The 15,605-nt window shown below is 40.3% G+C and overlaps 1 protein-coding gene across 1 annotated transcript; it reads right to left on the reverse strand.

Moving 5' to 3' along the window:
• Positions 1-77: 77 nt before the first annotated feature.
• Positions 78-14,544, reverse strand: serhl (serine hydrolase like; the record flags this gene model as incomplete). The annotated part of the gene is made up of 24 exons (XM_080028809.1): positions 14,407-14,544; positions 13,886-14,029; positions 11,698-11,811; positions 11,396-11,437; positions 11,298-11,317; positions 11,106-11,180; positions 9,823-9,926; positions 9,651-9,730; positions 9,501-9,535; positions 9,317-9,393; positions 9,115-9,199; positions 8,297-8,433; positions 7,950-7,963; positions 5,098-5,241; positions 4,767-4,880; positions 4,587-4,628; positions 4,277-4,296; positions 4,091-4,165; positions 3,658-3,767; positions 3,484-3,563; positions 3,354-3,388; positions 3,138-3,214; positions 347-434; positions 78-209 (listed from the first exon to the last, which is right to left on the reverse strand). Exons 1-24 carry the CDS (start codon positions 14,462-14,464, stop codon positions 78-80), a joined length of 1,902 nt encoding a protein of 633 aa, XP_079884935.1. The 5' UTR covers positions 14,465-14,544.
• Between the last annotated feature and the right edge of the window lie 1,061 nt (positions 14,545-15,605).

A 15,605-nucleotide genomic window follows, 5' to 3' on the forward strand; every position in this document is an offset into this window, starting at 1 on the left:
TGTGTAGAGCCTCAGTTTCAACAGCAGTGTAGTAGGATTTAATCATTTACATTGAGCGTGTGTGTGTTAGTAGTAGCTTATAGCTTGTGCTGTCGGCGGGACAAAGGCGAGAGCGCTTTGGTTCGCAGGAAGTCAGACACAAATGGAGCGACAACTTTGGGCTTGTTCAGATGAACGTGATGGTCGCCAGGTACTGTCACCACCGTGTGCTGAAACAAACAGAGGCATGGAGAGTGGTTTAACTGGAGATGTGCAAAAACCAATAACCACTAAGTTGATGAAAAAAAAACACAACAAACCACTTTGAAACCTTTGATTTTCATTCTATCTACGTTCACAAACTCACCTTTTTGTCCCGGAAACTTCGGAGAAGTGTTGAGGTAAATTTATCTTGAACAGGTTCGGAAAATATTCTATCAGATCCTTCTTTGGCTCTGGCGTAAGACAGATTTGGAACATATTTAGTTCAATGTGAGAAGAAAGCATGAAAAGGGAAGTGTGTTAATGATAGACAGAGATTTGTGAGTCAGTGGGACAGGAATTTGATTTTCGGAATTTCAGCAATTATACAGTCAGGTCAATATTTGGACATTGACACAATTCTAAAAAATTTGGCTCTATACACCACCACAATGGATTTGAAATGGAACAAGATGTGCTTAAAGTGAAGATTTACAGCTTTCAATTGAGGGTATTTATATCCAAATCAAGCGGTGTAGGAATTACAACAATTCTACTTGTGGTTCCCCAAGTAATTGGAAACAAAAATAAAGATAACTCAAATTGTCAATTTAATATTTGGTTGCTAATCCTTTGCGGTCAATGACAGCCTTATGTCAGGAACCCATAGATATCACCAGATGCTGGGTTACATTCATGGAGATGCTCTGCCAGGCCTCTACTGCAACTGTATTCAGTTTCTGCTTGTTTCCCTTCAGCTTTGTCTTCAGGAAGTGAAAATTATGCACAATGGGATTTCAGGTAAGGTGATTGACTTGGGCATTGCCATTCAACTTACTTGCCTTAAAAAAGTATTTTGTTTCCGACCCGTGGACCTTTACTGCATGTCAACCCCCCTCTCTCTCTGTCTCCCCATTTCAACTCTGTACTATCTAATAAAGCTTGAAAATGCCAAAAAATAATCTTTAAAAAAAAAAGGTATTTTGTTTCATTCGCAGTATGCTTCTGTTCATTGTCCATCTGCACTGTGAAGTGCCGTACAATGAGTTCCGAAGCATTTGGCTGATTATGAGCAGATAAAATTGCCCAAAACACTTAACAGAATTAATCCTGCTATTTTTGTCAGCAGTCAAATCATCAATAAATATGAGGGAACCAGTTCATTTGGCAGCCATACATGCCAACACCAAAACACTACTACCACCACGCTTCACTGATGAGGTATTTTGGATCATGAGCAGTTCCTTCCCTTCTAGAAACTTTTCTGTTCCCATCACTCTTGTACAAGTTGATCTTTGTCTCATCCCTCAATAGGATGTTGTTCCAGAACTGTGCAGGCTTTGGTAGATGTTTTCCGCAAACTCTGGCCTTCCTGTTATTGAGGCTCGCCAGTGGTTTTACCTTGGTTGTTGACTTTGACACACATACATCTTCCTCATGGTAAATGGTAAATGGACTTGTATAGCGCTATATCTCCGTTTATCACAGACCCAAAGCGCTTTACATTGTTTTTGTACACATTCACCCAGTCACACACACATTCATACACCGATAGCAGCAGCTACCACGCAGGGTAGGCTTAGCACTAGGGTGCTAAGTTAACTAAGCTAACTATCGGGAGCAATTCGGGGTTCAGTGTCTTGCCCAGGGACACTTCGACATGTGGCGGGGAGACGGGGATCGAACCTCCGACCCTGCACACCTGCACACCAGAGGCGAACTCCCTACCCACTTCGCCACTGCCGCCCCTCATGATCCACCTGACCTCAATCCACTTGAGCATTACTTTCAATTGCTGAACAGAAACTGCCAAAATATCATGCAGGAACTGAATACAGTTGCAGTAGAGGCCTGGCAGAGCATCTAAGGCAGGGGTGTCCAAACTTTTTTCACTGAGGGCCACATACAGAAAAATCTACGAAGGGCCGGGCCACTTTGCAAAAATAACACGTTTATCAGGACATGTAGCTGCTCTGATGTTTAGTTTCATAGTGTCTTCGTAAATTGTAATCCTTCTTCACGGCAACACTTTCCTTGCACATTAAACAGATACATCCCCCCTCTTGTTAAGTGCCATTGATACACCCAGTGTTTTCTGCTTTTTTGTCCAATGTCCAGCTGGGTGAAAATAGTAGCCAGCTGAGATCCCGACTCTCCTAGGGGGGTCCGGAGGTATGCCCCCCCCCGGGAGATTTTTTAAAGTTTTTAAAGTGAAATGCATGAATCTGGTGCACTTTGAGAGGAAAATTAAGAGGCTAAATCTGAAGAATTTTGTATGAAAAAAAATGGAGACACTGTGTCAGATGAATTAGAAGCTATTGGAGAAGGACACATAGATTTTCCATAATATTATTAATTTAAAATAAAATATTATGCAGGGTCCTCTGGGATGGGCTTAGTGCTCTTTTTCTTTTATGGGACACATTTCTGCAATGCAATGCAAAAAAAAAAATAATAACTTTTTTTTTTTTTTTCAAAGGGCCATATTACATTATATTTTTAAAATCGGCCGCGGGCCAATAAAAAGCGTGCCGCGGCCGTAGTTTGGACACCCCTGATCTAAGGGATGAAACCCAGGGTCTGGTGATGTATATGGGTTCCTGACATCAGGCTGTCATTGACTGCAAGGATTAGCAACCAAATATTAAAAGTCACAATTATATTTATAATGATTTCGCTTTGTCCAATTACTTTTGGTCCATTAAAAAGGGGGAACCATGAATGTAATTGTTGTAATTCCTACACCACTCACCTGATTTGGATGTAAATACCCTCAAATTAAAACTAAGCTATGAAGATTGTTTCATTTCAAATCCATTTTGGTGTTGTAATGAGACAACATGTTGATAATTGTGTCAATGTCCAAATATGTATGGAACTGAGATTATATGTCTCTGTCTGCTTGTCATAAAATTATAATGCAAATATAATTTTCAGCAATGTGATCTACAACTTACAGAACAACCAGTACAGAGGATCCAAGCCTCGACTGCATCTCCAAACTCTGCTCCAAACTGATGCGCAATATGTTTTTCTGAAAACACAAAATGAAAACACACACACATACTGTACAAGCTGAATGTTAAACCTCTGGTGCAGAAAATGAGAGCGGACATAGAGGAGGGAGTGAAGGTGTTTGGGGAGGGAGGTTTGGGAGGTTTAAAGTGACTTACAAAATGTATTCTTGGGTCTCTGGAGAACACAAACCCTGAACGAGAGAAACACATTCAGCTGCTGGCATTGGAGAGAAAAGCAAAGTGAAGTGGTTCCTGTCCAGGAGAAGAAGAGGAGATAAAGACGTACCTCCTTCTATTTGAACTAGACCTCGCTCTAAAAGGATGTGTGCAGCCTGGTCAGACAGAGTCGGGTTTGCAGCCAGAAGCCTAAAAGAAATAAAACACTTCAGACAACAGCTGATTGAAGAGACAATTACTGTAAATGACTTATTTTCCACCAACAGATGGACTTGTCCTGTACCTCTCAACTGCCTTCTCATACGTGTAAACCCTTTTCTTCATGTCTTCTGTTTTATTCTCAAACTGCAGCATTTGATCCATCCCCCGCCTCATTACTTTGGATATTTCTGTCTGCAGGACAAGAGACATAAACTACTGAAACAAGCAGGGTTTCTTTCATGATATTAGATGCAGTGTATAAATAAAAAGGAGCAAAAGAAAAATTATTTATATTTAAAAAATATTTTATGAATAAAATATTGTATCAATTCACATGATCTGAAGTTGTTTTCTTGAAAGCCTCTAAACTGAATATGAAAAAGCCTTGTTGAATAAAAATATTAACACAATTCAAAAAATAAACCTTTTTTGTACACTTTTTAGACTTTTCTGGACCCGCATTTAACATATTAAAAGCACCACAGAGTAAATTTGGGGTTCAAAATGGCTTGTACTGAATCTGTAGGCAGGAATCCATAAGCGTCCAGAAGTACAAGAGCATCCACCATCTCAGGATACAGCGCAGTGAACTGTGGAAAACACAATTTTGACCATATGATGCACACATACAGAACCACAACAAAACAGCTTGTGTATTATTGTGTGTAGAAGAGTAAAAAGAAAAGACACAAGACATTTACCATTCCAGCAATGTCACCACCTGCAAATAGAACAGAAGCTTCATGTCATTTGCACTTTAAATACATATATTTTTTTTTATTATGTGTGGAGACAGTGTGGAGAGACAGAGATTAAATGGGGCAGAGAGGGGAACGACATGCAGAGAAGAACCCGGGCCGGACTCCAACCCGCGTCTGCTGCGACAAGGACTGAGCCTCATTGGGGAGACGCTCTAACCACTACAATAAGGGCGCCCCCTTAAATGACATTTTAACAACATGTACAACACAGATTAAGACAAGTCCTGCTGTGAAGCTGAACTCAACTCACCCATGCAGTGGCCTATGATGGAGAATTTCTTCAACTGCAAAGCTGTGGGAGATCATTTAAAAGATAATTTACAAAGGCAGGTTCAGTGTCATGAGGACATGGAGAGGTTCATCTTCATACATTTAAAAATTTAAAAAATAGCTCTAAATCTATAAAAAACAAATTGTCGAACTCACACACCATCAATGACTCTGCGTACATCTGCCACGTACGCAGGGTAAGAGTAGAAGACTCCAGGAGGACGATGTGAAGACAGACCGTGACCTGCCAGGTCCACCGCCACAAATCTGTACTCTGAGAGGAAAGACACAGGAGACATGTAAAACACTCATGACTGTTTCATTGATCAATCAAATATCTAAACATTTCAGTCAAAGAATGAAATAATCACGATTGCCAACTGATCATTGTCTCAATTTGACCTACAGTCATTACCAAATGACAAGGCTTTTCAGAAAACATTATGTTAAATTACAATTTTGTAAAGTTTAATTCCCTATGGATGGATTACCTTCGGGTAGAAGGGGAATGAGGGTGTTGAATGTACCACAGTTGTCGGCCCAGCCATGCAGGCACAGCACAGGATGACCGTGTTCAGGACCCCAGACTTTACCTCTGATGTGTCCCCATGGGACCGGTATAGAGAGCTCTGAAACTGGACAACATAACACAAAATAACTATTGTGTAATATGGCAGACTGTCAGGAGCAAGTTCGGTTCATAAGCGATACAATAAAAATATGGGCTATATATATTTGTTTTTAAACATTTCTTCTCACAGAGCTGAACTTACATCATTGACCCCTGACAGGGGGTGAACCTTTATAAAAAGATGCTGCCTGGCAGTGCCTGCACTTTTTATTGTAGTCTGGTTGATATTTTCCAGTCTCAATACAACACAGTATGCTGTTGCTCGACAGCAAACCAACAAAACTAAATGGCTTGAGTTCATTCAAACGAAAAACTGAAGATACAGTCTCATGCAGCTTGTACAAACAAGTAGCCTAAAATGGAGCTGACAGCTGGAAGTTGTATTCTGGTTTATATGACGCAAAACACTCCATAACTGGTTAAAAAAAGTGCTTAGGGCCACTATAGCATACATGTGAGTGATTTAACTAGGCCTATACTGTATAGTCTGACATAAGACAGCCTATGTCCGACAACATAGAGCATGTTAGTTACCTTTAGCCATAGTAGTTAGTGCTATATGTTGGCAAGAACGGCAGCGTGTGCATATCTAAACAAAACGTAAAACACTCAACGTAAACACGTCCCCTGTGCCATTAAAAGTAACTTCCGTGGTCTCCGGTGGCTGCAAACCCATGTGCAAACCCCGCAAACGAGACCTTACCGACTGAAGCAGAATGCCATGGACTTTGGAAGGCGCAGTTAGTTCTATTCCCTCAACAAGGTCTGGCAGGCAACGCTTCTTACCTCAGTCATTGTGTTGTGGTTTGAATAAGGACTTTTAGCTATTATCAAATACATTAGGATTACTCTGAAATCTGCTGTGGAGGAATGTAGGCTAACTAATACGTGAGAGTTTGGTGGCTCATTAGTGCTTGTAATTAAATACGCATGGGAGCTGTTGTTGATGTATAATGAGATGATGTCTCCAACTTCACCTTGTAGATGTGGGCTTCTGGTAAATAAGGTCAGACTTCCCCAGCAGCACCGTCTTTCAGCTTCTTATAAAGATTGATAAAAGAGACTCTCAGTTGAGAGGAGGCTTTGGTTCGCTCAGAAGTAGAGAGACTTTTGTAGTATGCCCTCCCAAAAGGTTCAACTTGCTTAAAATCTTTCCTTTGTTTCAGTAACTTAAAAGTCAGTGCTGGATTAGATGAGTGGGTCTCAAACTTTTCACATGATGAACCCCTTAAGGAAATGAAAAGGGTTCATTCATCCTACCTCACGTGAACATTTTTTTTAAAAAATCTAAATAATTTACATCAGCCTACAATGGGAAGCAACTCATCAAAAAAGGAGCCAAGTTGAATTTCATTGAAATAAAAGAAATGATTCACGTTTGTATTGCATCAGCAAAGTCTTGTTTATTTTTCATGTAGGCCTATATCATCTTCCACAGAGAAAATTGGTGAGTCAAGAAGAGGATTCTCATCTGCAGCATTCACCCTAAACCTCTCTGATCTATGGCGTAGAGTTATTTTTTTATGGCACACTTTTGCTAAACAACTTTAATTGCATGGAAATTCTAGTTAGCATTCTGCCATTTTAGAGCAAACGAAAAGTTTGTGCAATAGCCAGGAAGGTTTAGGAGGAAATGCTTAGACCAGACAGCATGTACAATACTTTTAAAATATAAACACCTTTAAAATGAGGTCACAGAACAAGCATCCATGCAGTATAGGATGCTCAATAGTACAATGCCATTATGAAAGATCAATTACTTCTAAAGCTTAAATTAATTACATTTCCAAAAATAAAAGCCCTTGTTAGGATGTTCAAGTGCTGTATTTCTAAAAACTAGATATTGGGGGTGTAGTACTTTTGGAGTCCAGAGCCGTCCTCTGCTTTCCCTCGAGTACGCCCTTTCTTCCAACAGCTTTCTATCTTTTCAGATAAAACATTAGCACACACACTTCAAAGTGTGATACCGCTACAATATTAACAACATGTATCCGACATTCTACAGCGCAGTTCAAACAATTCTCAAAGAAAGCCGGTACTAGGTGCTAGAACTACTGCCTGCCAATACACCTGCATGGCTGCAGGAAGGCACCGAGCCGACAACAGAGTTCATAATTTTGACAAACATCAGGCAACCCCAGACAACCTCAGTTTCCTGTTCTTAGGAGTGGCACCCGGTGGGGTCTAATGCTGCTGTAGCCCATCTGCTTCAAGGTTGGACGTGTTGTCTGTTCAGAGATGGTATCCTGCATACTTTGGTTGTAACGAGTGGTTATTTGAGTCACTGTCGCTTTTCTACCATCTCGAACAAGTCTGCCCATTCTCCTGTGACAACAACAAGTCATTTTCGTCCACACAACTGCTGCTCACTGTATATTTTCTCTTTTTCGGACCATTCTCTGTAAACCCTAGAGATGGTTGTGCATGAAAATCCCAGTAGACCAGCACCATCAACCATGCCATGTTCAAAGTCACTTAAATCCCCTTTCTTCCCAATTCTGATCGGTTTGAACTTCTGCAAGTTGTCTTGACCACGGCTACATGCCTAAATGCATTGAGTTGCTGCCATATGATTGGCTGATGAGTTATATGTGTTAACCATAAATTGAACCGGTGTACCTAATAAAGTGGCCGGTTAATGTATTTAAATATAATTTGTGCACTAAGAGTCCAACAGTGTTATAGGAGTGTGACGCTACATTGGTTGAGTACTTGTTATGTATTCACTGAATTAAGTGAACATGGTTGTACATTTGACCAATTCATTGGATCAAAAAAAGCAGAAGATACAAACTGAGCTAAAACCACAATTTGGCTGTGTTTAGCTGATCCATCTCCTCAATTCACCCAACACTCCCCCCTTTACTGTTATAAAGTCTATGGAGTAAAATAAAAACACCAACAATAACATACCAATATCTTATCAAATACTTCAAATAATTCACCTCATTAACTGAGGATCAACAGTACAGTATAAATACAAGAGGTGTAAAACCTTGTTAAAATTAGCAGTGTACTATGACTTAAGGCACTAATGATGCTTCATCTTGTGTGTTGGCTATAACTTAGAGGTCTGTGCAGCTAGTTGTGTCGCTGACAACACTTTGGCCTGCAGGAAGTCGTACACGAGTGGAGCTACGACTTCAGGATTATTCAGATGGATGTGATGGTCGCCCGGTACCCTCACCACCGCGTGCTACAAGAAAGACACAAATAATAATGAACATTTGTCTGGAATCATGCAAAAGTTACTTCGTACTCTGATATTTAAAGTTTCTCTGTGTTGTTCTGTCATTCAGTATTTATTTAATAAAAACGAAGAAGCTGCTATGTGAACAGAAAGCGTAAAGTTGCGGTTGGGATGGATAAACAATGAGCAGAAAGTCACGTTAAGCTGAAAGGAGCTGCAGATTCTGGTTATATCTCTGTAGTTTCTTCACTACGAGTGACCTCCTTTAATATTGTTATTATAGAAATATTGATTTTAGCTGCTTTAATAATTATTAGTTTTATGATTTTCAAGTTTCTCTTTGGTTTCAAAGATAAATTCAGACATCAAGTAATTTTTTATATAACAAGCTGACTTTAAGAGACAGACATTGGAGTCATTAATTGATGCAAATCTTTTCTCTCCTCTGCAGCACTTTACTGAGTTCCAGTATTTAGGTCAGCGTTGAGGTTCACAGCTCTACAGATTTCTGCTGCCTCCGAGACATTGAGCTTGTACAACACTGCTACTTTTGCATCTGTGCAGCTGCCTTTCTGTCCGTCTGTCTGTATACTAAGCACAATTACACACAAAGGCTTAATGGCTAAAAATAAACACAAAGATGCAAGCGTACCCACTTTACCCAAACATACTGTGAAATACACTCACATTTCTGTCCCTGTAGGCCTGGAGAAGGGTTTCTGTATATTCTTTTAGATCTGGATCCTCTACATTACCAAAGCCACTATCTGCTCTGGAAAGACAAAGACAAAGATTTTATGTATTTTTTTTAGAATGTTACAATTTACTAATATTGCACCAAGTCCGGTACATGCAGTAAGATAAATGAGGTAGAGGAGGAATATCTTACAGGATAACTAGGACAGAGGCTTGTATCATTGAGTGCAATTCCAGACTCTGCTCCAAAGTGATACGGGCTATATTTTTCTGGAAACAAAACAAAACATCCATTGTTTGTGGGCTGCATACTATTACACCTGATGGAGGCATAAAAAGGCTGAGTGATGACTTGGTGCAGGTCAACAGCAACCTACCAGATTAATAGAAAAGTCCCTAGAGAACATCACTCCTTCAAGAGAAAAAGACAATATATTTACAGCAGAAGAGTGACAACAACGTGTGATTATTACAAAGAGGATCGACATAACAGACATAAAACAAAGAAGAGGAAGATAAAGCTGTACCTCCGTCAACTTGAACTAGACCTCGCTCTAAAAGGACGTGCACTGACTTTTCAGACAGACTCGGGTTTGCGGCCACCAGCCTGAAATAAATAAAAGGCTTTCACTTTATAGACAACAGTTGCTCAAACAAAGTGACTGGATTTCCAGTAGTATTAGAATGAATGTGCAACACCTCTCTACTGCCTTTTCGTAAGTGTATACTCTTCTGTCCTTCATCTTCTTTTCATACTCAATCATCTCATCGAAGCCCTGCCTCATCACTGTGGGAATTTCTTTCTGCAAGAAAACAGACGTTACAGGAGAAGTAAGTGATATGTTTTGTTAATATACATGTTAAATCTCTCTTTATTCATACAGCAATCACTTATACAGTACGCACAGTTCATAACACAGCTCTCCCAGTCATTCAACTTTGCAATAATTGGCAGATAACATTTTGAGTATCCCCCTCATTTTTATCCAATCAGGAGACTGTAAAGAGGCGGGTCTCTGTGCCGTGAACAATGACTGGCTGCTCTCCATCACGGCACTATCTGATGAAGACGGCTGTGCGTTCATCTTGTGGTGACGGGTGGCGAGGAAGTTAGCTGAAAGAACCATATCACTTACTTCTCCTTAAATAATGAGGAAAACAGTTAAAGAAAAACCACAGAGTGCATGGTGGACCTTACAGCATTGCTCTTTGTGAAATATCATGGAGTATGGCAGTAATGTAATATGAATGTAGACTCACTGTCATGTTCCCACTGACTTAAAGCATTCACATTTCAAGATGTTTAATGGCATATTTTTTATGCAGCCTGGTTAGTTTAAATCAATGGTCACACAATTAAATTACCTCTAGAATGGTTGTTTTCTCTCCTGGGAGAGCTCCTCAAGCTGAGCAACGTGTCTGTCATGCTTTCTGCAGACTTCAAGTTAAACTACAGACTTTTTTTTATAGCTTTTCTAATATCACAGGAAATGCAGTTTAATACCAGTTTCATGACATGCCGAGCATAGCATTAACATAAGATGGAGACCCATGAGGGAACGATATGACTTCGATTTATGTACTTTATTTTTTTAAAGAGTTTTAAAGACCTGCAATGACTCTGGGGTTTTAATGCTGGAGAACGGCAGCTTTCTTCTTGTGAATAAGACGAGAAGCATATTCGAAAACAATAACAACATTTTTCACTTTAATTAAAACTGTCTACACTCCAGGTCAACCTTTAGTTTGCCAAGAGACATTTTAGGGACTTGTAGATGTGCAAATATTTTGGTGGTAAACTTGAAATAAAAAGCCAAATGTCATGTTTTAAAAGTAAACAAAAAAAAAATCTTGAGAAATAGTTTTGCAGCCTGGTGTTAATAAATGTAATGATATAGTGTATTACTAGTTCATAGTATTTTTCTATAACCTTAACTGAACAACAAATTACAGCAACATAGTACATGCAGTCAGAGAAGTACCGAATTTGTAGGGTAGTATCCATAAGAGTCCATCAATATGACAGCATCCACCATCTCAGGATACAATGCGCAGAACTGTGGAAAATCACAAGGTGGACTAAAAAACACACAGTACAGCCTAACATTCTCTACCAAGTCAGTGTATGTATTGTATAAAAACAGCAACAACATGAAACAGACACTCTCACGTACTGTTCCAGCAACATTACCACCTGAAATAAAGACAAGGCACATGTAAATATTACACATCACACAACAACACTCTGATTATGTTGTGAAGCAGCACTTACCCATGCTGTGGCCTATGATGGAGAACTTCTTCAACTGCAGAGCTGTGGGAATTAATTTCACAGATCATCAACCAAGTTCAGTGTCTCATCACAGAACACTGAGAGTGTTTTAAGGTAAAAGACTGGAGCATCGCTACTGTGGTTAATTTGAAATACATCAAAATACAGGTGCTTCTCATATTGTTAGAGTATCATGAAAATGCTAACACTTTTACACAGTTTATAATTACATCCTCCAGTAAAAAAAATCTAATTAATTAGCTGAACATGTTCTGCAACTTCTTAAACACACACACACACACCGTCCACGACTCTGCGTACATCCATCACATACGAAGGAAAAGTGTAGAAAACTCCGGCAGGACGATGTGAAGACAGACCGTGACCAGCCAGGTCCACCGCCACGTATCTGCACTCTGAGAGGACAGACAGGAAGAAGGGTTGAGTGTCACAGAGGAAACAGTTACCTTTACAGAAATTTTTAAAAAAACTCTCTACTCATTTGAGCACATTTGCTTAAGCTGAAAGACAACTGTCATGTCAGTGTCTTGCTAAATTAAGTAATTCAGTAACATGTTCAAACATCATGCATATACAGTATCTCACAAAAGTGAGTACACCCCTCACATTTCTTCAAATATTTCATTATATCTTTCCATGGGACAACACTGAAGAAATTACACTTTGATACAATGTAAAGTAGTCAGTGTACAGCTTGTATAACAGTGTAAATTGACTGTACCCTCAAAATATCTCGACACACAGCCATTAATGTCTAAACTGCTGGCAACAAAAGTGAGTACACCCCTAAGTGAAAATGTCCAAATTGGGCCTAAAGTGTCAATATTTTGTGTGGCCACCATTATTTTCCAGCACTGCCTTATCCCTCTTGGGCATGGAGTTCACCAGAGCTTAACAGGTTGCCACTGGAATCCTCTTCCACCCATTCATGACAGCATCATGGAGCTTGTGGATATTCGAGACCTTGCGCTCCTCCACCTCCCGTTTGAGGATGCCCCAAAGATGCTCAATAGGGTTTAGGTCTGGAGACATGCTTGGCCAGTCAATAACCTTTACCATCAGCTTCTTTAGCAAGGCAGTGGTCGTCTTGGAGGTGTGTTTGGGGTATTTATGATGTTGCAATACTGCCCTGTGGCCCAGTTTACGAAGGTTGAGTGCACTTGCTCAGGGTCATATCCAGAGGTTGGCTTTGGAAAATAGACTACTGCCAGCATTGCTGCAGGGCTTGAAGGGGTGTGGGGTCAGCCTGTCAATGCTCAGACCATACGCCACACACTGCATCAAATTGGTCTGCATGGCTGTTGTCCCAGAAGGAAGCCTATTCTAAAGATGATGCACAAGAAAGCCCACAAACAGCTTGCTGAAGACAAGCATACTACGGACATGGATTACTGCAACCATGTCGTCTGATGAGACCAAGATAAACCTATTTGGTTCAGATGGTGTCAAGTGTATGGGGCGGCAACCAGGTGAGGAGTACAAAAACAAGTGTGTCTTGCCTATAGTCAAGCATAGTGGTTGGAGTGTCATGGACTGGGGCTGCATGAGTGCTGCCAGCACTGAGGAGCTACAGTTCACTGAATGCCAACAGGTACTGTGACATACTGAAGCAGAGCACGGTCCCCTCGTAAACTGGGCCACAGGGCAGTATTGCAACATGATAATGACCCCAAACACACCTCCAAATGACCACTGCCTTGCTAAAGAAGCTGAGGGTAAAGGTTATGTACTGGCCAAGCATGTCTCCAGACCTAAACCCCATTGAGCATCTTTGGGGCATCCTCAAATGGAAGGTGGAGTAGCGTAAGGTCTCTAATATCCACCAACTCCGTGATGTCTTCATGAATGAGTGGAAGAGTGGAAGAGGATTCCAGTGGAAACCTGTGAAGCTCTGGTGAACTCCATGCCCAAGAGGGTTAAGGCAGTGCTGGAAAATAATGGTGGCCACACAAAATATTGACACTTTGGGCCCAATTTGGACATTTTCACTTAGGGGTGTACTCACTTTTGTTGCCATCACTTTAGACATTAATGGCTGTGTGTCGAGTTATTTTGAGGGGACAGTAAATGTACACTGTTATACAAGCTGGACACTGACTACTTTACATTGTATCAAAGTGTAATTTCTTCAGTGTTGTCCCATGAAAAGATATAATGAAATATTTGAAGAAATGTGAGGGGTGTACTCACTTTTGTGAGATACTGTACGCCAGAAAAGGGTTCAAACTGTAGTTCTTTTGGAGCACCTGTAAGAAACCCATATGAATATACACGGCATGTGTACAAAGGCAGTGAACTAAAGTTTGATATAATAAGTTAAGGTTAAAACTTAAGGTTTCATTTTTGACGTTTTAAGGGAAAGATCTCTTTTACAAAAACTTTAGGAGAGTAACATAAATGTGAATAGTTCAAACTGTAAAGCTGAGAGTAGTGTTAAGCTTTAGGCTACATGTGCTCTCTTCATCTTACCTTTGGGTAGAAGGGGAATAAGGTTGTTGAATGTACCACAGTTGTCGGCCCAGCCATGCAGGCACAGCACAGGATGACCGTGATCAGGACCCCAGACTTTACCTCTGATCTGTCCCCATGGGACTGGTATAGAAAGCTCTGAAACTGAAAACACAACACACACTGAACAGCCATTCAGATTCTTGCTTTTTATAGTTTATCAAGCAAAGCACTGTCAAATGTCAAACAAAACCCATTGTAGCCTACCTGCATTTTTAAGTTATACGTAGACACGGATGCTTTTTCTAAATCTCATTTCTATAAGACAAATCTGAAAGCAATCTCTTGCCCTTGACTTTGTTCAATGACAATACGTGTCCTACGAGAGATAGTTTGAAGTCTAAAAAAGCACGTATTAAAATTAAAAATACATAAACGATTGATTTCATTCATCTATTCTCTGGAAAATAGCTGTTTAGCTGTAAAGACAAATAAACACTCCTTTACGTCCCCACACAGACGGAAAGTCTTAGCCTACCTACCTGCATGTTTCATTGTGTTGGAATGAAAGTGTTTAATGCCTTTCAAAGCTCGTATCATGTTTAAAAAACTGGTCTAAAAGACAACTGACGCACTTAAAACCTATTAAAGTAAGAAACTATTTCCACTAGCCGCTTTTGTAGCATCCACTGTTATTTTCCGGGTGTTGAAAAACCATGTGATTCGAGCTAAAGATGCAATTGGACACATGGAAATGCGTGAGCTGCATCACTGTGAAGAAGAGGCGGGGCTTACCTTTTACCCGATAACGTGGTTTTAGTAGCCTGCCTACAATTCAGTTTACACTACAGTCCATACATTTTAATCATAGACTGTAGGATTTTAATTCACAAACATCTTAAAATACTAGAGTGTGCATACGAAATACGGGAGGAAGTGTCGGTGCATGGGATTTTAAGAGTTTTAAAAAAGAATGAAAAGAGCACATGAAAGTAACCACCTTTTGGCCATGCCTAGGCTTAAAAGTTTTCAGGATTATACAATTGATCAAACAGTCAAGGCAATATGGAAAGACACTATGCATGCGTATGTATGATTAAAAATAAGAAATAATAATAAAATATATAAATGAGCTCAATTGTAATAGGCCTAAGGAGTTAGATCCAGAGAATGAATTAGGCTACAGAAATCTATCTATTTAATAAATGTCAGTGGCAAACAGTAGCAAATCTAAAGCCCTTGTTTAAAAACAATACAAACTAAAGGTAGGAAGAAAAACAACTTAAGAGCTGCCTCAAGTGTTCTGGGAGTTTGGTCCAAATATGTTGAGCATAAAAAAACTGATTATTCGTCTCCGTTTAGATTCTGGTGCCAAGTAGACCTTTCCCAGACCACCTCAAGACACTATAGGAGATCAGAAATGGAGTTTGGCCCAGTGGACGAGTAAGCCCTGACTGCAGCACGCAGATCAAGGAGGGGCTCAATGTGGGTGGAGCTAAACATTTGACTCCGCCCGAAGAATGTGCGAGATAGCCCATAGCACATAGCCCATGACTGTAGGTTGTGAACCAGCGGGGGCGTTCTGAACAGGCCCCCAGGACTGTGCCTTCTCCGAGCAGCCAGCATGGACATGTGGCCGAGCCATTGGTATCGCATGGTGAGGGGTGGAGCTTATTTTCATGCGGCCCGTAGGCAGATTTCCCTGTCCACACAGTACAAGCAGCGAACAAGATTGTGTCTC

This window comes from Ammodytes marinus (genome assembly GCF_949987685.1).
Source record: "Ammodytes marinus genome assembly, chromosome: 6".
Taxonomy (NCBI): Eukaryota; Metazoa; Chordata; class Actinopteri; order Uranoscopiformes; family Ammodytidae; genus Ammodytes; species Ammodytes marinus.